The sequence below is a fragment of the Phoenix dactylifera genome, chromosome 15 (genome assembly GCF_051530095.1).
Source record: "Phoenix dactylifera cultivar Ajwa chromosome 15, Ajwa_hap1_PhDact_Kaust_v1.1, whole genome shotgun sequence".
In the NCBI taxonomy this organism is placed as follows: Eukaryota; Viridiplantae; Streptophyta; class Magnoliopsida; order Arecales; family Arecaceae; genus Phoenix; species Phoenix dactylifera.
Genome location: NC_143204.1, coordinates 24,315,942 through 24,333,184, shown reverse-complemented (window position 1 = coordinate 24,333,184; position 17,243 = coordinate 24,315,942). Strand labels below are relative to the sequence as shown.

Sequence of the window (17,243 nt, the reverse complement as noted above, 5' to 3'; positions counted from 1 at the left end):
AGCTACATCTCCGGCAAATTCTAGCGTCTTAACAAGATACACTCTAACAATCATTAGTGGATTTCATACACATCGGCTCACTTTGCTATTTCTTACAAAGTCTAGGAATCTGGCATGTTAAGACCAATGAAGTTTGATGTAGCTTTTAAAAGAACAATTAATTAAATAACCTACCATCCAGTATCACCAAAATATAGTTTTCTAAAGAAGTAGCTTAAGATTTCATGGTTTATAAAATTTCAACAACATTGCAAAGATAAAAAAAAATAAAAAAAATAAAAAAAAATGCATGACAATAAGCAAGGAAAAGTAATAGCAAGAATTTGTGTATTAAGAGTACGATGTAAGAACACCAAATATTAGTTGGGATTATACCACCTCTTGCCATTTAAGTCATGAAGAAACAAGGGTTCTATTGAAGGATGTCAAGTTTTACTTTCTAGCTTTTGTTCTTAGTATCATGGTTCCATAAGCATTAGGCTTGATTAACTTAGAGACTTGAATTTTTGCCCAAATGAAAACAGTATGAGCATAGTATAGGTGGGAGGTCAGAACCTCTCACCCTTCCTTTTTTTTTTTTTTTTTTTTTTGGTATTGGTCAGGAATGAAAAGACGAGGACTTCAAGCTAGATGAGTGATTTTTACAAATAACATCTTAATTATTCGGTTTATTGCACGTAGTTTATGCTTAAAGATTTGATCTAATGTCTGAATATTATTTGCTGATATAAAATTTATATAAACTTTGGTTTGATGCCGTTAGATCATATCTTGATACTAGTTCAATCTTCCCTTCTCTCTCTAGAACACGGTGGAATCTTCCATCCGAATAGATAATGGCCGTTGGATCAAGGGTAAACAGCCGACGTAAATCAGAATAAAGAAAACACAACCGCAAGAAAATTGGAGGACGGGAAACCCTCACGTGGTGACGTGGATCAGTCTTTCTTTCCCCGAAGATTCCACCCTTGGTGGTCCCCACCTCTCCTATTCGGTCTTCCCTCCCTCCGGAGTGAGGGAAAAAAAAAAGGCACGCCGCCACCGCCCCTCCGCCGCGGCCACCGCGCTTCTCCCTGGCCCCGCCCACGCATCCCCCGCCATCTCCGTTCTCCTTCAGGCTCCGGCGTCCGCGTCTCCCTTCCCGTCCCCTCTGTCCGGCCTGCTGCCTCCCTCCGCTTCTTCCCTCCCGACTCCTTCGCCCCTTCTTGCGGAAGGTAAGCGGGCTCATCCCGAAGAAGCTAATGCATGGAAATTGAATCTTTGGTATTACGATGATGATGGGATTATTAGTTTTCCTTCCCTTGTACACCCTGTTGAAAGTCGAGTGCAATATGAAAATTTCTGAATATTTTCGGATTAGGTTTTGGTCGATCTTGACAAGATTTTTGGTTTTTTATTCATCAAAGAAATAAGGTGAAGGAGGTGAGAATTGGATTTAAAATGAACGACGATGGCGATGAACTAAGAGACTAGGATTGATTGAGTATGTAACTTTGTGTTTTTTTTAATGTTTTCTTTTGAATCTGGTTTTGAACGATCTAGAAGAGATTATTGTTTTTTTTTTTTTTTTTTTTTTAAATGTGAAACATGGTTTTGGTTGATAGTGGAATTGAATGATGTCTCTGAAATGAGATATTAGTGTTTGAAGGTGTTATATGAGTATATATTGAGTAAAAAGGCTAAATTTGAGTCAGGCTAGTTTAAGGGCTTGGGCTGGACTTGACAAACATCTGGAGGGAGTGTTGCATCTTCCTGATGCTGGACTTGACTCGCATCTCGAGTACGTTGCAGCTGCCTGATCAAAGATGAAAGAGCATGAGATGGATGTCTGTGATCATGTAAAACAATAAAATCTCTGTGGTCTGTTTTTATTTTATTGCCATCATAATCTGCTCGCACGAATCATTTGGCATGAAAGGGAACGGGGTATTTTATAGATGGCTATGATCCCATCATATAAAGATGCATGAGACTAGTTCAAGTGGAACTGTGGAAGACATATTTGATAGCTGGGTTTTATCTGATCACCAGAAACATGTCTGGGTTCCTCCTTTTTCTTGTGTTCCAGTCAAACTTCTTTACTTATGTGAAGCAGTTGGGCGTGTGATGTTTGTAACTAATTCAGAAAAGGAGGAAGAATTGTTTGGTGGATTGCTGTCATCGGACAACCAATAAATTGTTCAGTTTAGAGTTTTTTTGCTGTTGAAATTTTCTGAGGTAAATTGATTATTTGTCTATATTGAACATCATCTCAAGGGGAATAGAATCTAGATATGGATATATTATACTTAAAAGATGGAATATATCTATGGACACTTCGTCGCTTTGATGGCTATAGAGAATGCCACCATGCATGCATGCATCGTGCATACATGTACAAATCAGGAAAAAACTGCGCAGGCATTTCAGTTATCAATCTTAATAGAAAAATACGCTCTTAATCTGGAGGAAAGACAAACAATATTTACAAACACTGGGATGACTACACTTTTCTTTTAGAGACCTTACCTTTTATTTGATATTCTGTCCCATTATTTATCTCCCCTGTCTTAATCTTTTCGCCTCTTTTTTCTAAACACTTGTTCAACAATCCTACTCATCCTCCTCGTCCCTTTCTCTTTCTTTTTCTTCTCTACATTTGGAACATTTATTCTCTTCTTTTTCTTCCTCCTCCTCCTCCTCCCATTCTCTTTCCTTTTCTTCAATATATTTAGAACATTTATTCTTGAGGTGAGGCGATTTAGAGTTTGTGTTTCATTGGCCATGCTTGCTTCCTTCCAGCTGTATTGGGGTCAGGTCAAAGGTTGAATTTAATGTAGCGATCATAGGTTAGAACATGGAAAACTGTATGAAGAGTAAATGCCTAGAGATTCCTTGGGGTCTGAGAAACACATGAATGCCAGCAGAAGATTGTATAGAGAAATCTTGAGCTTGCATTTACACTTTCGTCACATCTGGAAAAACAGTAATTTGCGACTTTCAGGGTCTCCTTTTATTCTTCTTTTCTGTAGGAATTATTTGTGCTAGCAAGCATGTGCAGTTGCACCGAATGCCTCCCGACAATGATGCACAAAATCGTAGTAGTCTCAAGACACATAAGGAAGCTTAATTCCTCAGACATATGAACATTGTCTATTAAACATCTATAAAATCCTTAGGTATTTGATCAGACAATGATGTGAAAATGTCTGAATCAAAACAGTAAAATGTTCATGGGAATATAAATATCTACTAACATATAAATTATTGGTTTGATACCCATTCCGGATGATGCTGATTTCCTGTTTAGAACTTATCAATTCTAACCTGAGCCTAACACCGGTTCATGTTAACATCTCTTCTTCTCATCCTCACGACTTTTTTATGATTTCTTTACTCTTTTTTCCTTTTCTTCTAGTTATGTTTTTCTTCATTCTTCTTATTTCTATAAATATAGGATTTTTAAACTAGGTTTGCCTAGTCAACATAAATTTGCCCACCTTTATCAATGCAAAAAATATCATATGGATCCATGTTGTATCATCTAATATTAGTACTTGGTCTATGATAATTGTGTATAAGCCCAAAGACCCTTACAAATAATTCTTGAGATCATGGAAAGCCTAAATCAATGGCTCAACACATTTCACAATTCACATATTATTATATATCATGACAAGCCGGCCTTTTACCCTTCCCTTCACTACTTTTACCTAACTTTATCACTATCTAGTTCTTAATATTCTGCCATTAATTTTCTTTTGCTTCTTCCAATTCCTTCTTTTGAGCGTGACGCATGTTCAACTGATCCATTGTGAGCAAGTAGTCCTATCTGAACTTATGATATGTAATCTGATATCCGATCTTTTATATTTGGGTTGGACCTATCAAGTGTTATTGAGATCAAGGAAAGCATTGATCACAGACTAGTTGAGACTAGAAATAAAAACTGGATGCAACCAATTTGACCGATTTAAATTTATGAGAGGGAGAAAATAATGTCGGAAACTCTATTGTGATTTAAAGTTTGATCCAATATAACTTTTTTTTAAAAAAGATCTCGTTCTCTACAGGAAGAGCCTTCGTGCACCAATAATCTTGCTCTATTGTGATCTAGGTGCTATGGGTTCGAAATATGAAAATAGACTCTCCATACGTATGGGTAAGGCTGCGTATATCTGACCCTCCCCAGACCCCATAGTGGTGGGAGCATTGTGTACTAGGACAACCTTATTTTTTTTCATTATCTACTCTCTAGGATGATGCAACAAATGCTATTATTAGTTTCATCTATGGTCGGCGGAACTGTCCCGAACTGGATGGTTCGAGGCATACCGAGCCGTATCGACAGTGGATCGGAACAGTTTCGGCAACCGAAATAAAAAACCATCGACAGAGAGGGAGAAGGAGAAGAAAAAAGAGAAAAAGAGAGTGAACGAGGGAGAGAGGGAGATAGAGAGGAAGGAAGAGAGAGGGAGGCAGAAGCTGGTCGGCAGAGGGCGGCGGAGGTCGGCCGGCAGAGGGTGGCGGAGGCCAACAGCCGCGTGGAGGAGACGACGGTGAGGCTCCGCCTCCAAGTTTCCTCTTTTGTTTGAAACAAGGGTCCGGAGGACCCCCTTTTTAATTTTGCGATTTTTAAGTGAAGTTGGCAAATCACTTGCCAACTTTACTTAAAAATTATCAAACTAAAAAAATTCCTTTTTCGAACGAAACAGGGGGTCCAGAGGTGGAGCCCCTCCTCCACCTCCTCCGCATGGCTCGCCAGCCTCTCTTAACCTCATTCTCTCTCCCTCCCTCCTTCTCTCCCCTTCTCTCTCTCTCTTTTTCTATCTCCCATTTTTTCTTTCCCCTGTCTTCTCTATTGTGTCGGTACGGGCCCGGCACGGAATAGTATGGGGGCGTACCGACCCGTGCTGACGGACAACTGGTTCAGGCCCTGGTTCTGGCATAGGAAGATCTTGGTTTCATTCACTAAGAAATAAAACTCTAGCCATGTTTAAAGTCATATTGTTTGAGGTACCCCTTGAGCCACCAAGAATAACCGAAATATCAAAATCTATCAATGCACTGGGATTTTTTTTATTTTTCCACATCTGTGTAGTGATACAATTTTGGTTTTATTTTCTCTTGCATTGCATTATTTTGTGAATTGATTAGTATGTGCTTTTGCTGTTGATCATCTGCATATGATTATTCTTGGATTTTGTTCCCCACAGGAGTAGCACAGTTTTCTTCTTGTCAATGGCGCAAGATAGTTCCACTGTTGAATCACCTCGCAGAAAGACAGGTCTTTTGAGAGATCAAGTCCAGTTGGTAAAGAGAAAGGATTGCGATCGTTATGAAATTGTTCCAATTCAAGATTCATTATCTTTTGAAAAAGGTTTCTTTGTAGTAATTCGTGCTTGTCAATTGCTGACCCAAAAGAATGATGGAATTATTTTGGTTGGTGTTGCTGGTCCTTCTGGGGCTGGGAAGACTGTATTTACTGAGAAGGTGCTCAATTTCATGCCAAGCATTGCACTTATATCAATGGACAACTATAATGATTCAAGTCGTATCATTGATGGCAATTTTGATGGTAACTTCTATTCTCTAGGAGATTAAGTTATATCTCTGGGCCATTTTGCAATTTTTTATTGCATGTTTTCTTTTAAAAAATATACTATGATATTTCTTCCCTTGACACTTAGATGAAGCTATTCGTTAATGCCTTTTAGTATTACCTCTATAATGCCTTGTTATTTGGTTTTATGGCAGACTAGATTTTCATGATGCTAGATTTTGTCGAATGTAAACTTGATCGAGAAGAGAGGATATGATGCTTTACTATAATGGCCTTTTTATATAAACCGAAAGTCACTTGTAGTTATATGAGAAGTGACAAGTTAAAGGTCTTTCTTTTGTACACTCTATCCAAAGAAACACTTGTCGCTATCTTTCCTTTGGCAATAAAGTAGCATCTTATACATGATACATAAGGGGCTTTTGACATCGTTGTCTTGTCCTGTAAGTTTCAATATGTACTCCATGTCCATAGTTGTTTCTTTGGATATTGGCTTGTCTGAGGAAGAGTAAAGGTCTCCCATACTGATTTTAAATGTATTTTCAATGTGAAACTTTTCTCAAAATTGATTTCTAATTATAAGAGAAGTCTACAGGCAATTATCTTTGCCCACGTTTTGTTTCGCATTCCATTTATAAAAAATGTCTGCAATATTCTGTACTGTGCAGATTTTGACAACAAAGACTAATAATATTGCATTAGATTGGGTGTATTATATATATATATATATGTATAAATTATTCCTAACATGTATACAAAATGTCTGATTCAACAAAGCTATGAGGATCTTGAGTTTGCATATCAGTTTTTTTTTTTTTTTTTACTTTGCTATAAATGTGTTTTAGTTTTACATGTGGATCAATTCTTGTCTATTAGAAGCATGATTCTTAATAAAACCAACTCTAGTGGCACGAGAATTTGTGCTAAATGATGCATAACTTAAATAAGAGAATCCTATCGTAGGACCCCAGTTTGCTACAAAGTCAACTTCTATAAGATACCACTAGTAATAGCATGATTCTTAAGGACATTTAGATATCTGAATGATTGTTATGAAATTAATTAAATAATATATACACTCGAGTCCACCCAAAATAAAATTATATGACCATTTAAAGCAACATGTGTGCCAAACAGAGCTTTACGTAGTCCATAAGCATCTGAAAAATGAAGACAAAGAGGGGGTAGTGTGAAAGCAGGAATGTGGTTGCAGCTGGATGTAATTCCTAACTATGTGATGCCTCTTGCTATGTTTAAGCTTTTGTTTAGTATAATGGAACCTTGGAGGCAATCAAGCTATCAATCCCCTACCAAAGTGTCATGTATCTAGCTTACTTTAAGTCAAAATGGACTAACAATAATTGGTATAAAGAGGATACAATTTGCTCCACCAGGGACCTAATACTCTTTGGAGGCAAAGAAGAATGATTCTGGGAGCAGCAATGAAGATGGAATGTCCAGAAGGAATTTGCAGCAATTAAAGTTTCAAAGTACTGTGCTACAATGGAACAGGAGCAGAATGAGATTTACTTTTCAAGGAACAAGGCTGGCACCAAAGTTAGCACATGCTAAGCTTTAAACTTGGTCCATGACGCAGGAAATGATATTATTTAAGGGATATTTTCTGTTGAAGACTGTAAAAGAGCAACCTTGCCTCTATGCATAAATTATGGACTTGATGTTAAATAGGAATTTAATTTTTCAAGAGCATAATGTGCTTTGTGAAAAGGTCGGACCCTTCATAGAGTCAAAGATTGGAGCCAGTGTATAAGAATCGAGCTTCTGCTAGATTAGACATCTTTAAGGCCCTTAGCATTTAGGACTTACAAGTACAAAGGGGTCGTTTGTTCTCATTCTGAGCGGACAAGCAAGTTCCAGATGTTGTCGGTAAGGAAACATTGGCTTCATGATGTATTAATTAGCTGTTCCTTTAGGCAACTTTGCTTGATGAAGAGTGTAGCAAGACAAGCAAAGGGGTTATTGAAGCCTATGAAGCCAAAATCTTGACAGAAATTTATCATTAGGGGATTTTCAGGTCAAACCTTCAAAGGTATCAACCAGTTTAATGGTGGACTGTCACTTTAAGTCCATCCACTGGAAAAGAATTGGTGCTGAAAGCAGATGTGGTGACTTTCGGAAGTCTAGTATTTTCTATTTCAAAAAGTTTTTAGTCTCGAGTCTTTATGTCAAAAATACTAAATCTTCAATTTTCCATGGTATACGCATATAGTGACTGCATTGGAATTTGCAGGATGTTGTCAGCTAGCTGTCTGTTTAATCCCAGTTCTCTCTGCTGTAATGGGTTGTAGTGCAAGTAAGACTTAATTGGAGAAGGGGAAAAATAGGGACGCCAGAACCTCTGTACTGTCTAGTTTAATGACCTTACCGTTGAATTCAGATGGATGCAATTTCCAATGATGGTATGCATGAACATGACATATCAATATGGATTTTTTGATTTGGTGAGGATTGGAACTCAGGCATATGGAGCCGATTGTTGCTGGGCTAATACAAGCTGTCTGAGATAAATTTAAGAAACTTAACAGGAGCCAACTTGAAGCAGTAATTGCTGCTTGGGACTTTTAGTTAGAAAATTGATTCCTGAATATATTCTGAACATTATTGTTTCAGAAGTAATCTCTACTCAACATCTTGTATTCATTGTTCTTCAACCATACTCTTATTTTTCTCTGATCACAAAAAACAAATGTTGATTTATAAATGTGAATTCCATATATGAGGATTCTCATTACTTGACAAGTAGGGATGTGTACCTAGATGGTTTCGGAGCATGCAACTGATAGCTTGCCATATCCAGCAGGTTTTATAAACATGTCGTAGGTCTAATTCATTCAATATTATTTGGCCCCTCATCTGTATATGAATACATTGCAGGTTCACAGACTTGTGCTTAAGCTATGATGATATCTTATGATTTGATTAAGGGAGTTTGGAAAATACGCAAAATGTGCTTATTTTTTGTGTGAAGATCAATTTTTATTTTGGTCCTCACATCAGAAGGATGTGCATGTACTTGTAAAAGATAGAATAATAAACCATTTAGATGATCGTAAATTTGTAATGATATTCTCTTGTAGTTGTGTATGTTGATGGCCAGAAGTTATTTGTACTCCTGTCTTTCATTTACTATTGCTTTATTTTAGAGAATATTAGTATACTTCAAGGTTGTTACCTACCAATCTCAAACTTTGCTGAGAGATGAATCCATAATGTTATCAATGCACATGCATCTTCCTTTTGATGTTCTACCAGCAAAATTTGTCAGTTATCATGGTACAAGTTAGTGTATAAGTAGGTAAAACTCATCGCAGATAACTCATATTTGCAATATTGGCACAGATCCACGCCTAACAGATTATGACACTTTGCTGGAAAACATTCATGGTCTGAAAGAAGGGAAGTCTGTTCAGGTGCCAATATATGATTTCAAGCTGAGCTGCCGCACAGGATACAGGTGACATACCTCTTTGCTATCAGAAAGCAGAATGCTTCTATACTCTTTGAGACTATTATCTTATATCTGTTGATTTTTGATGTATTTGATATCTCAGCCACAACTTCTTAGGCCAACCTTAATTTAGCTTTTTGCCTCTCCTGTTAACAGGACAGTAAATGTTCCTAGCTCTCGAATTGTAATTATTGAAGGAATCTATGCTTTGAGTGAAAAGCTGCGGCCTCTACTAGACCTACGTGTTTCTGTGACAGGCGGCGTCCATTTTGACCTTGTGAAAAGGGTTCTAAGAGACATCCAACGTGCTGGCCAAGAACCTGAAGAAATAATTCATCAAATCTCTGAAACGGTTATTTGTCCATTTTAATTTATCTTATTTCTTTTTCCTGTGGAACCTAAATGAGAGTAAATGGCTATAACATAATCGTAAATTTGACTGTTACACAATTTATTCTTTTTTCTAAAAGCAGTTTTTCTTTTAATCATTGAAATAGTTATCCAATATTGGTAAATAAACAAATTAGCTATATCTAATGTCTCAACTGGATCACTTTATGCAGGTGTATCCAATGTACAAGGCCTTTATTGAACCAGATCTGCAAACTGCACATATAAAAATCATCAACAAGTTTAATCCATTTTCAGGCTTTCAGAATCCAACTTATATTCTAAAGGTTAATGCCCTATCCTACATTTTTCTTTAAGTTCGAGGATAGATGAGATCAACAGTGTGCCTTCTACTGTTGTATCTATTCTTGCTGCTTCTAGCACTAAGTGCTTTCTATTGTTGTAGTCATCAAGGATATTATCAGTGGATCAAATCAAGGCTGTTATTTCCAAAGAACATGCAGAAAGTATGGAAGAGACTTATGATATATACTTACTGCCACCAGGTGAAGATCCAGAAGCTTGCCAATCTTATCTAAGAATGCGAAACAAGGATGGAAAATATAATCTTATGTTTGAGGTTTGTCCTTTGCTTGATTATCTCAATATGTATCAATTTTTCTTTCACAATTCTAGACATATATAGCACCTTCATTTATATGTAGGCTCGGTCCGTAACTTACCTAGTATCATACTTTTTGACTATTCTACTTTTTTGCCTGAATTTTGGAATAATTTATGTTACTCTGATGAGTACTTAGTCTATGATGTCTATCATTCCTTTCAGAAAATTCATATGTTGACCCATTTTAAGCCTAATTTCGATATGCATTACATATTCTAAACAGATATGTCTATGATATTATTCTGGATTTTTTTATCAGTACTTTAAAATTATACAAAAGAGAATAGGTCAATCTATTACTAGGGGTAGCCAACTCAGATCCTAAAGCATATCTTCATGGGAATGTATATGTTGTGCAATTAGCAATCTATATTAAACTTTTGAATTATTAATTGCAAAACATTCTTGATAATATATTCAACAAACCTCTGGACCTTTCTTTGAAGAATATCACTTGCGTTCTGCCATTACTAGGTAGAATACATCCTGGTGGTTGGGCTGCTTGTTTTCATGCTTGCATTGAGCCACATATTTCCTGAGACTGCACAACTCCTCGCAGGTTGATGTGTTGTATACTGCTGCTCCTTGGCCTTGATGAATGCTCCTCTTTTTTGGTGAACTTGTTACTGTATGTGCAGTTTGTCCATTTAATGATGCTCTTCATCCTGGAAAAAGTAGAAGTAAGATCATATTTTATTTTTTCTGGGTGCATTTTAGATGATTTATTGACAATCAGTGTCTTAATCTGTGCCATTTGCAAGTGTGACTTCAACAAACAACATTAGTTGGGTAACATACGCGTGTGGATTTTTCAGGAGTGGGTAACGGATAATCCCTTCATCATATCACCCAGGATTACTTTTGAAGTTAGTGTGCGCCTTCTTGGTGGGTTGATGGCCTTGGGATACAGCATTGCAGCTATTATGAAAAGAAGTAGCCATGTGTTTTCTGATGATAGGGTCACTGTGAAGATTGATTGGTTAGTGCAGCTTAATCGACGTTATATTCAGGTAATATTTCTCATATTTTATTTTCCCAAAAGCTTTCTCATATTTTATTAATGACCAATTGAAAGTTATGCTCGTTCATTTTTAGCTGTAAATATGAACACTTTTGTTTGGAATTCTTTTGGCTGAGATTTAAAAATATGTTGCTAAATTATGTAGTAATCCTAGTTTGGCTTGTAGCTTGACCTACCATTGTGCATTGTGAGATCTTTAAGAGGAGTTGCCAGGAAATTCATGCAGTCATGTGTATGGATCAAAAAGGAATACTTATATTTGATGCATGCCTTACAATCCATGGAGCATCTTCTTCACTCTACATTAGTATTTTAGATTTTTAATAACATTGAAACTAGTATTTTCAATGATGAAAGGGCATGAGGAGTACATACTAATGAGGAGAATATCTGAAAAAGAATTGTTGTGTAGCTCAATATATGCCGAACTGATACCGGGTACTGTACTGGTCGGTGCCCGGACCGGTTCGGCAATTCTTGGCCCCTATTTTTTAATTTCTTAGAAGTTCTCTCTTTTCAACTTTTTCTATAAATTTAAGTATAATTTGATGTTTTTTTAATTTTTTATATTTTTTGATATTACTGTGATCTCGGTTTAAGCTAGATGCATCTTATTTCTTAAAAATGATACAAATCATAAAATGAACAATATAAAATATCTTCAAATCAAGATACAATCAGTTACATACTTTTAAAGCACTTTCGGATATCTAAAATCGGATCGAGTGGCAATGCCTGTCGTAGATGTCCAGATCATCAATATAACAGGAGGCACATCAACATATCCCTCTATCCAAGCGATGTTGTAGTCTTATATTCTCAACCTATGAGGAACGCGCATCGGGTTATAAGCACCTTCGGATCTCTTATTGAAACTCTGGCTCTGAGAGATGTCCTCTGGCTGATAATACAACTGTGGAGGGACCCATCCGAATATGCTGGCAGCAAAATTTGACCCGTGGCTTTGAGCCAAAAGCCCAAATTAAAGTAGAATCGATGCGGACCGACCGGTTCGCATCGATTCCTAGCCGACCCGAACGGAACCGTTCCGTCCGGTTCGCCTGTAGTACCGGCCGGTTCCGGCCCGGTACCACTGTAGTTCCGCCGGCTCCATAGGGGCCGGAATCGTTTTCTAATGCCGAACCGATCCGGTACGGGCTGAATCGGGCGGTACGGCCTGGTTCAGCATTCCTTATTACTAGAATTCCACCAATTACCAAACTAGTCTTCTAGTTGCAAGAGCTTTGTGATTCTTTTGATTCAATCAAGAGGTTTTTTTTTCAACTTGGCCAATGATTTCACTATTTGGTTAACGGAGTTACTTTTTTTTATTGACTTTTATGAAAAATAGAAATAATAAATAGCCAATCATATTGGACCTTGAGAACAATATGGTCAACTATGGATTGTATGGAGCAGAGCTTCACCTATCCATTTAAGTGTAGTTTTACTTCCTTGCTGACCTAATAATGTTGAAGGGATTACTCCTTGTTATTGTTGTTGCCTTGGATGCTTTCTGGCTGGTGAATCAGGCTACAGGATGGTTTTACTTTGAGAAGCTAAGGCACACTAGTTTGTACAATAAACCAAACCTATAATTAATTAGCAGGTCATTGACAGAACTTCTTGTACATTCGCTTAAGGAATAATTAATTGGCTTAGAGTTGCTTGAACAAAACTGAAAAGCATCTATGGGCTTGTTGGGCATTTTCTGGGGTTGCGTATCTCTGATTATGAAATACTTGACAATCAATAGAGAGAACAAAGTAGAAACAAAGTTGACATGTATCTTTACCACAATAATTAGCATATTAAATTGTCGAAGTTTGTGCGGATAGGTACAGTTTTGTTCAATAAAATCATTAAATGCATCTATTATAGTAAGGTGCATCTCTTTGAGGGAAACTGAACCTATTGTTTTGTATTTTTGCTTTCTTTTCATTTTGTTTCATCCACAATAAAGCATGTTTAGGTTGAAAAACCTTCTAATCTTGTAATTGGTAAAAAGCTTACAAGTTCCTTTGACATTAAGCTTCTTTTAATTTTGATAAAGGTGCAAGGAAGAGATCGGGTCATTGTCAAGCATGTTGCGGAGCAGTTGGGCTTGGAAGGTTCTTATATTCCTCGCACATATATTGAGCAGATTCAACTAGAAAAGCTCGTGAATGAAGTTATGGTATGATTTCCTATTAAACAGATCTATTGAATACGTTTCCCCTGCTGCTAGTTTCTTTTACTGGTGCATATCATATACTTTTGATATGCAGGCATTACCAGATGACTTGAAGACTAAGCTTAGCATAGATGAAGATCTGGTTTCTAGTCCCAAAGAAGCACTTTCTCGAGCTTCTGCTGACATGGTTTCCATGAGAAACAAGCATCTCAAGAGGTTTCCTTTTTTGTCACTTACTATATTTAAGTCTGCAAATTTATTGCACATGAAATATGCGAATAGTTAACCATGGACAAAAGGCCATTATGTTTTTCCCTTGAAAACCCTTAATAGCTTTGAAAGTTCAGCACCATGTTGGGAAATTGATATGACACTGTCTGTGTGTTTTCACATACAAATTCATGACTCTGATTACTATTGCTGTCGTAATCCACCTGTGTGATTGGGTTAAGCTCTTTTTACAATTCCTTTTTTTTTTGGTTGTAACCAGAGTATTGTTTTGCTGCCATATGTGTCTCAATCTATAATAAATATAATCTATTGCTTCTACTCAACCAGATGCAACCACCAACAATTCTACAACCTTTAGTTTCTTGATTCTTGGGATAATAGGTTCCTGAAGTACAAAAGAGACCATTTGAGGATTTTTGAAAAAGGAAGAATATTTGAACGACAAACCACTTAATCTGTGATTATTTTGTTCCATTTTAAATGCCACTATTTTCATAATTTCCTACAACATGGTGTTATGGTTAGTTTAGAAGCCTGCAATCATATATATATATTCCAGTTACTCCAACTTTTGTTATTTATACGTTTTCTTGTATTCTTCACTATTTTTTTAACCCTTACATTGTCATGCAAATCATGGTTAAGCAAACCTCCAAATGTTATGCGCTAAAGCATCTATTCTCCCCAGAATAATCAGTTGATTCTTTCTTAAAATCATTTTGATGGCACTTAGGCTTATGCATGTCATCTGCTCCCTTAACAACAACTAAATTGATATCCACTTATTGATCATCCTTGGAATGGTTGATATTCATTCTTCTTTTTTTTCCATCCTCTCTTCCATTTCCAAATGAAACCAGAAGAATGTTTCATTCTAATTTGGATTGTAACTTTATCCTTATCTTATCCTTTTCACTGATCCGCTTGCTAAACACTATAATTATTGCTATAAATGCTTTACTTTAAGAAATAAACAGATTTTATATAAAGAAGTAAATAGATTTTTATAATCATCATTTATAATTACCAAAGTGGCACAGGACAAGCATTCTCCTTATGCGGATAACCGATCTTTACATTGATATGGCTGAGCAGGACACCTAGATGAGCATCAGTCTATCATGGACATTGGTTTACACTAGGGGAGGGACGAAGCTGGAGTCTAGCTACTACTATTAATATACGCACATATTAAAGAAATATAAATATAATGTATATTCCATTATTTTTCTCATTCCATTATTCTTATTTTCATTTCAAATAATATCTTTTCCATATGGATAAACTTGAAATCTTTTGCTGATTTGTATGGCCTTCTATATGCATTCTATTGACCTTTAGAAGTGCTATTTACTTTATTTTTAGTTACGAGCCCCATAACTGTAAGTCTGTAATACAGCAGTTTCATTACCTGCATATCTCACTGCAACTAGGAACTGTTGCAGCATATCTTGAACTGGCCAAAGCATGCTGTGGGTTGAATTTCTTTTACCATCCATATGCATGTCTTACTTTGTTTATTGTTTTGAAGATTAGATTGCATATTTGAAATCTGGTTACAACTAGACAATTGGATGAGAATATTTAACATAATGCACGACATTTGCAATATTTTGCTTGCATCAAAGATCTGTTGTATAAAGGCAATCGCATAATACTTTTACCTCTAATTTTTCATTTCTTAAGCTTTGGTTTTCACATCTGGCATCCATGCTGGTCTCTGATAGGTGGAAATTGATATTTGTTTCTTTTTCAAGGGAACACCACTTTTGTTGTCATTGCTCTAATGTGTTGTATCTTTGCAGTGGTTTATCGCATTCCTATTCAACACAGGGGGACAAGAATCTACCTAAGCTTACCAGGCTTACTGTCGGCACCAGAAGATTTGATAGACCCACCCCTGAGTCACCTACAATCAACCAGGTGGGAAGACAGTATGTTTATTTAGAGTTTCAAAATGCTAAAATATCACTAAATGTTTGTGGGTTTTTAGGTTCTATTGCTGCTGTATTTGCTGATACAACACTCCGCACAGTACTATTGCTAACTAATGCTATATATTGCTCTTTGCCTTTTTTTCTCATTTTATCTAGGGTGTGATTACTCAGCTCTCAGAACAGATTTCAACTCTGAATGAAAGGATGGATGAGTTTACCTCCCGAATCGAAGAGTTGAATTCCAAGTTCAGTGCCTGGAAACCTTCTATAAGTCACCAAAACCTCTCTCTTCAAGGTGAAACCTGTAATGGCTTTGCACCCACATCTTTATTCATGCCTGGCTTAGGCAACGGCACCTTGTTACCCAATTCGTCATCTTCCTCTCAACTGAGTAAAGATTCTCAATTAATGGAAGAGGTATGCAGAAATTTGATCATCTTTATCGCTTCATGTTTCAACTACTTTTGCCAAGGGATTTTTCAGGTAGAGCTGGCTTTTGCTCTGACATTATTACTCCTTAGTAGCATAACCATGACAACCAAGTCCTCTACTGGATATTAAGGGCATTGTCCAAGATTATATTCTTGTGTATCATGTCCCAGCCATTTTAAGTTTGAGCTCCTGAGCAATCCTTATGCTGCAAAAGACACTAAAAAAAGGCTAATTAGAATATTTCAAAGGAAAAGTTGCAATCTCATGTCATACAAAAACTCTATTCTTCCCTCTGTGCTTCCATACTAGTACAAATAAAGGCTTTAATTTACCCAAAGTTGCAAGGAAGCTGCTTCATCTTGGAAGGCACCTGTCAATTCCACTTCCCATTTCACGTATTTAATTTCAGCCACTTTTGTTGGAATGGAGCATCAGCTACTTAGGTCGAGTTGTTTTCTGTGCCCATTCTTTTCTTCCCATCCTCATGTTAAATGGTCATGTTTTGATACTGTTGTGTCCAATATGTCAATAGATTAGACACATTTAACTTTCAGTCATTCTCGGTCAGTGAGATTGAACAGTGCCCATATTTTTACACAAGCAGATAATTTCATTGCCTAGTCATTAGTGAATATTTCTAAAGTCATTCCTTGATTAATATTTTCTGCAATGTTTGTGCATCATATGTTTTGATATTTGTTTTTATGCAGTTCATGCTCATCACCCGAGGCCAGCGTCAGATCATGCATCAATTGGAAAATCTCTCCAACTTGGTTCATGAGCGCTCCGCAGAGTTGACCCATCAAGGAAGAACTAATAGCAGATGTAGATTGCTAGATTTGGATTTGATTGGGAATCCACTTATCCTCATGATGGCAATAGGTAGCATTGGAATTTTTTTGTTCAAGGGTCTCCGCCACAAATGAGTCAACTGAAGCCTGGAATACATTCTTCACTCTTTTCAGAAGCCTTTTTTTTTTTACTTTTAATATCTTGCAAAACCATGCAAGAAGCTTATCATGACATCAGATTGGCAGTATGCTATCAGGCAAACCCCATTGCAATCCTCCCATGGCGGTTTAATGTAGAGCTCACATCACGGAATTTGGCAGGCAAAAGCAGGGCTATGTGCTTCTCTCGGGCCGTAGACAAATTTGTATATTTGCACATAGAAATTCACAAACTCAAAATAATGGTGCAGCAAAATCCACCCGATCCCTTTCTTCTAAATTTTCTTCTCAGCTTGTCATGATCCATAGTATCAGTGTCCAATTTAAATGCCATATATTCTTCTACATTTCTGCATTGTTGTTCTCCTTGGGCAAGGAGTCCTCTGGAAATCTGTTAAGCTGAACGTATGGAAACACTCGTAGCGTTGTTTGGCTAACCATTTTGCTAGCTTGTTATCATCTCCAATCCTAAA

The 17,243-nt window shown here is 36.8% G+C and overlaps 1 protein-coding gene across 1 annotated transcript; it reads left to right on the top strand.

Annotated features, from left to right (window-relative positions):
* Nucleotides 1–909: 909 nt before the first annotated feature.
* On the top strand, nt 910–17,050 carry LOC103711520 (inorganic pyrophosphatase TTM2-like). Its single transcript, XM_008797691.6, has 12 exons — nt 910–1,214; nt 5,196–5,557; nt 8,903–9,017; nt 9,168–9,363; nt 9,575–9,688; nt 9,808–9,981; nt 10,842–11,036; nt 13,101–13,223; nt 13,315–13,436; nt 15,257–15,374; nt 15,545–15,805; nt 16,531–17,050. The coding sequence occupies exons 2-12, from the start codon at nt 5,221–5,223 to the stop codon at nt 16,744–16,746; spliced, it is 1,971 nt and encodes a 656-aa protein (XP_008795913.1). The 5' UTR covers nt 910–1,214; nt 5,196–5,220; the 3' UTR covers nt 16,747–17,050.
* Nucleotides 17,051–17,243: the final 193 nt, after the last annotated feature.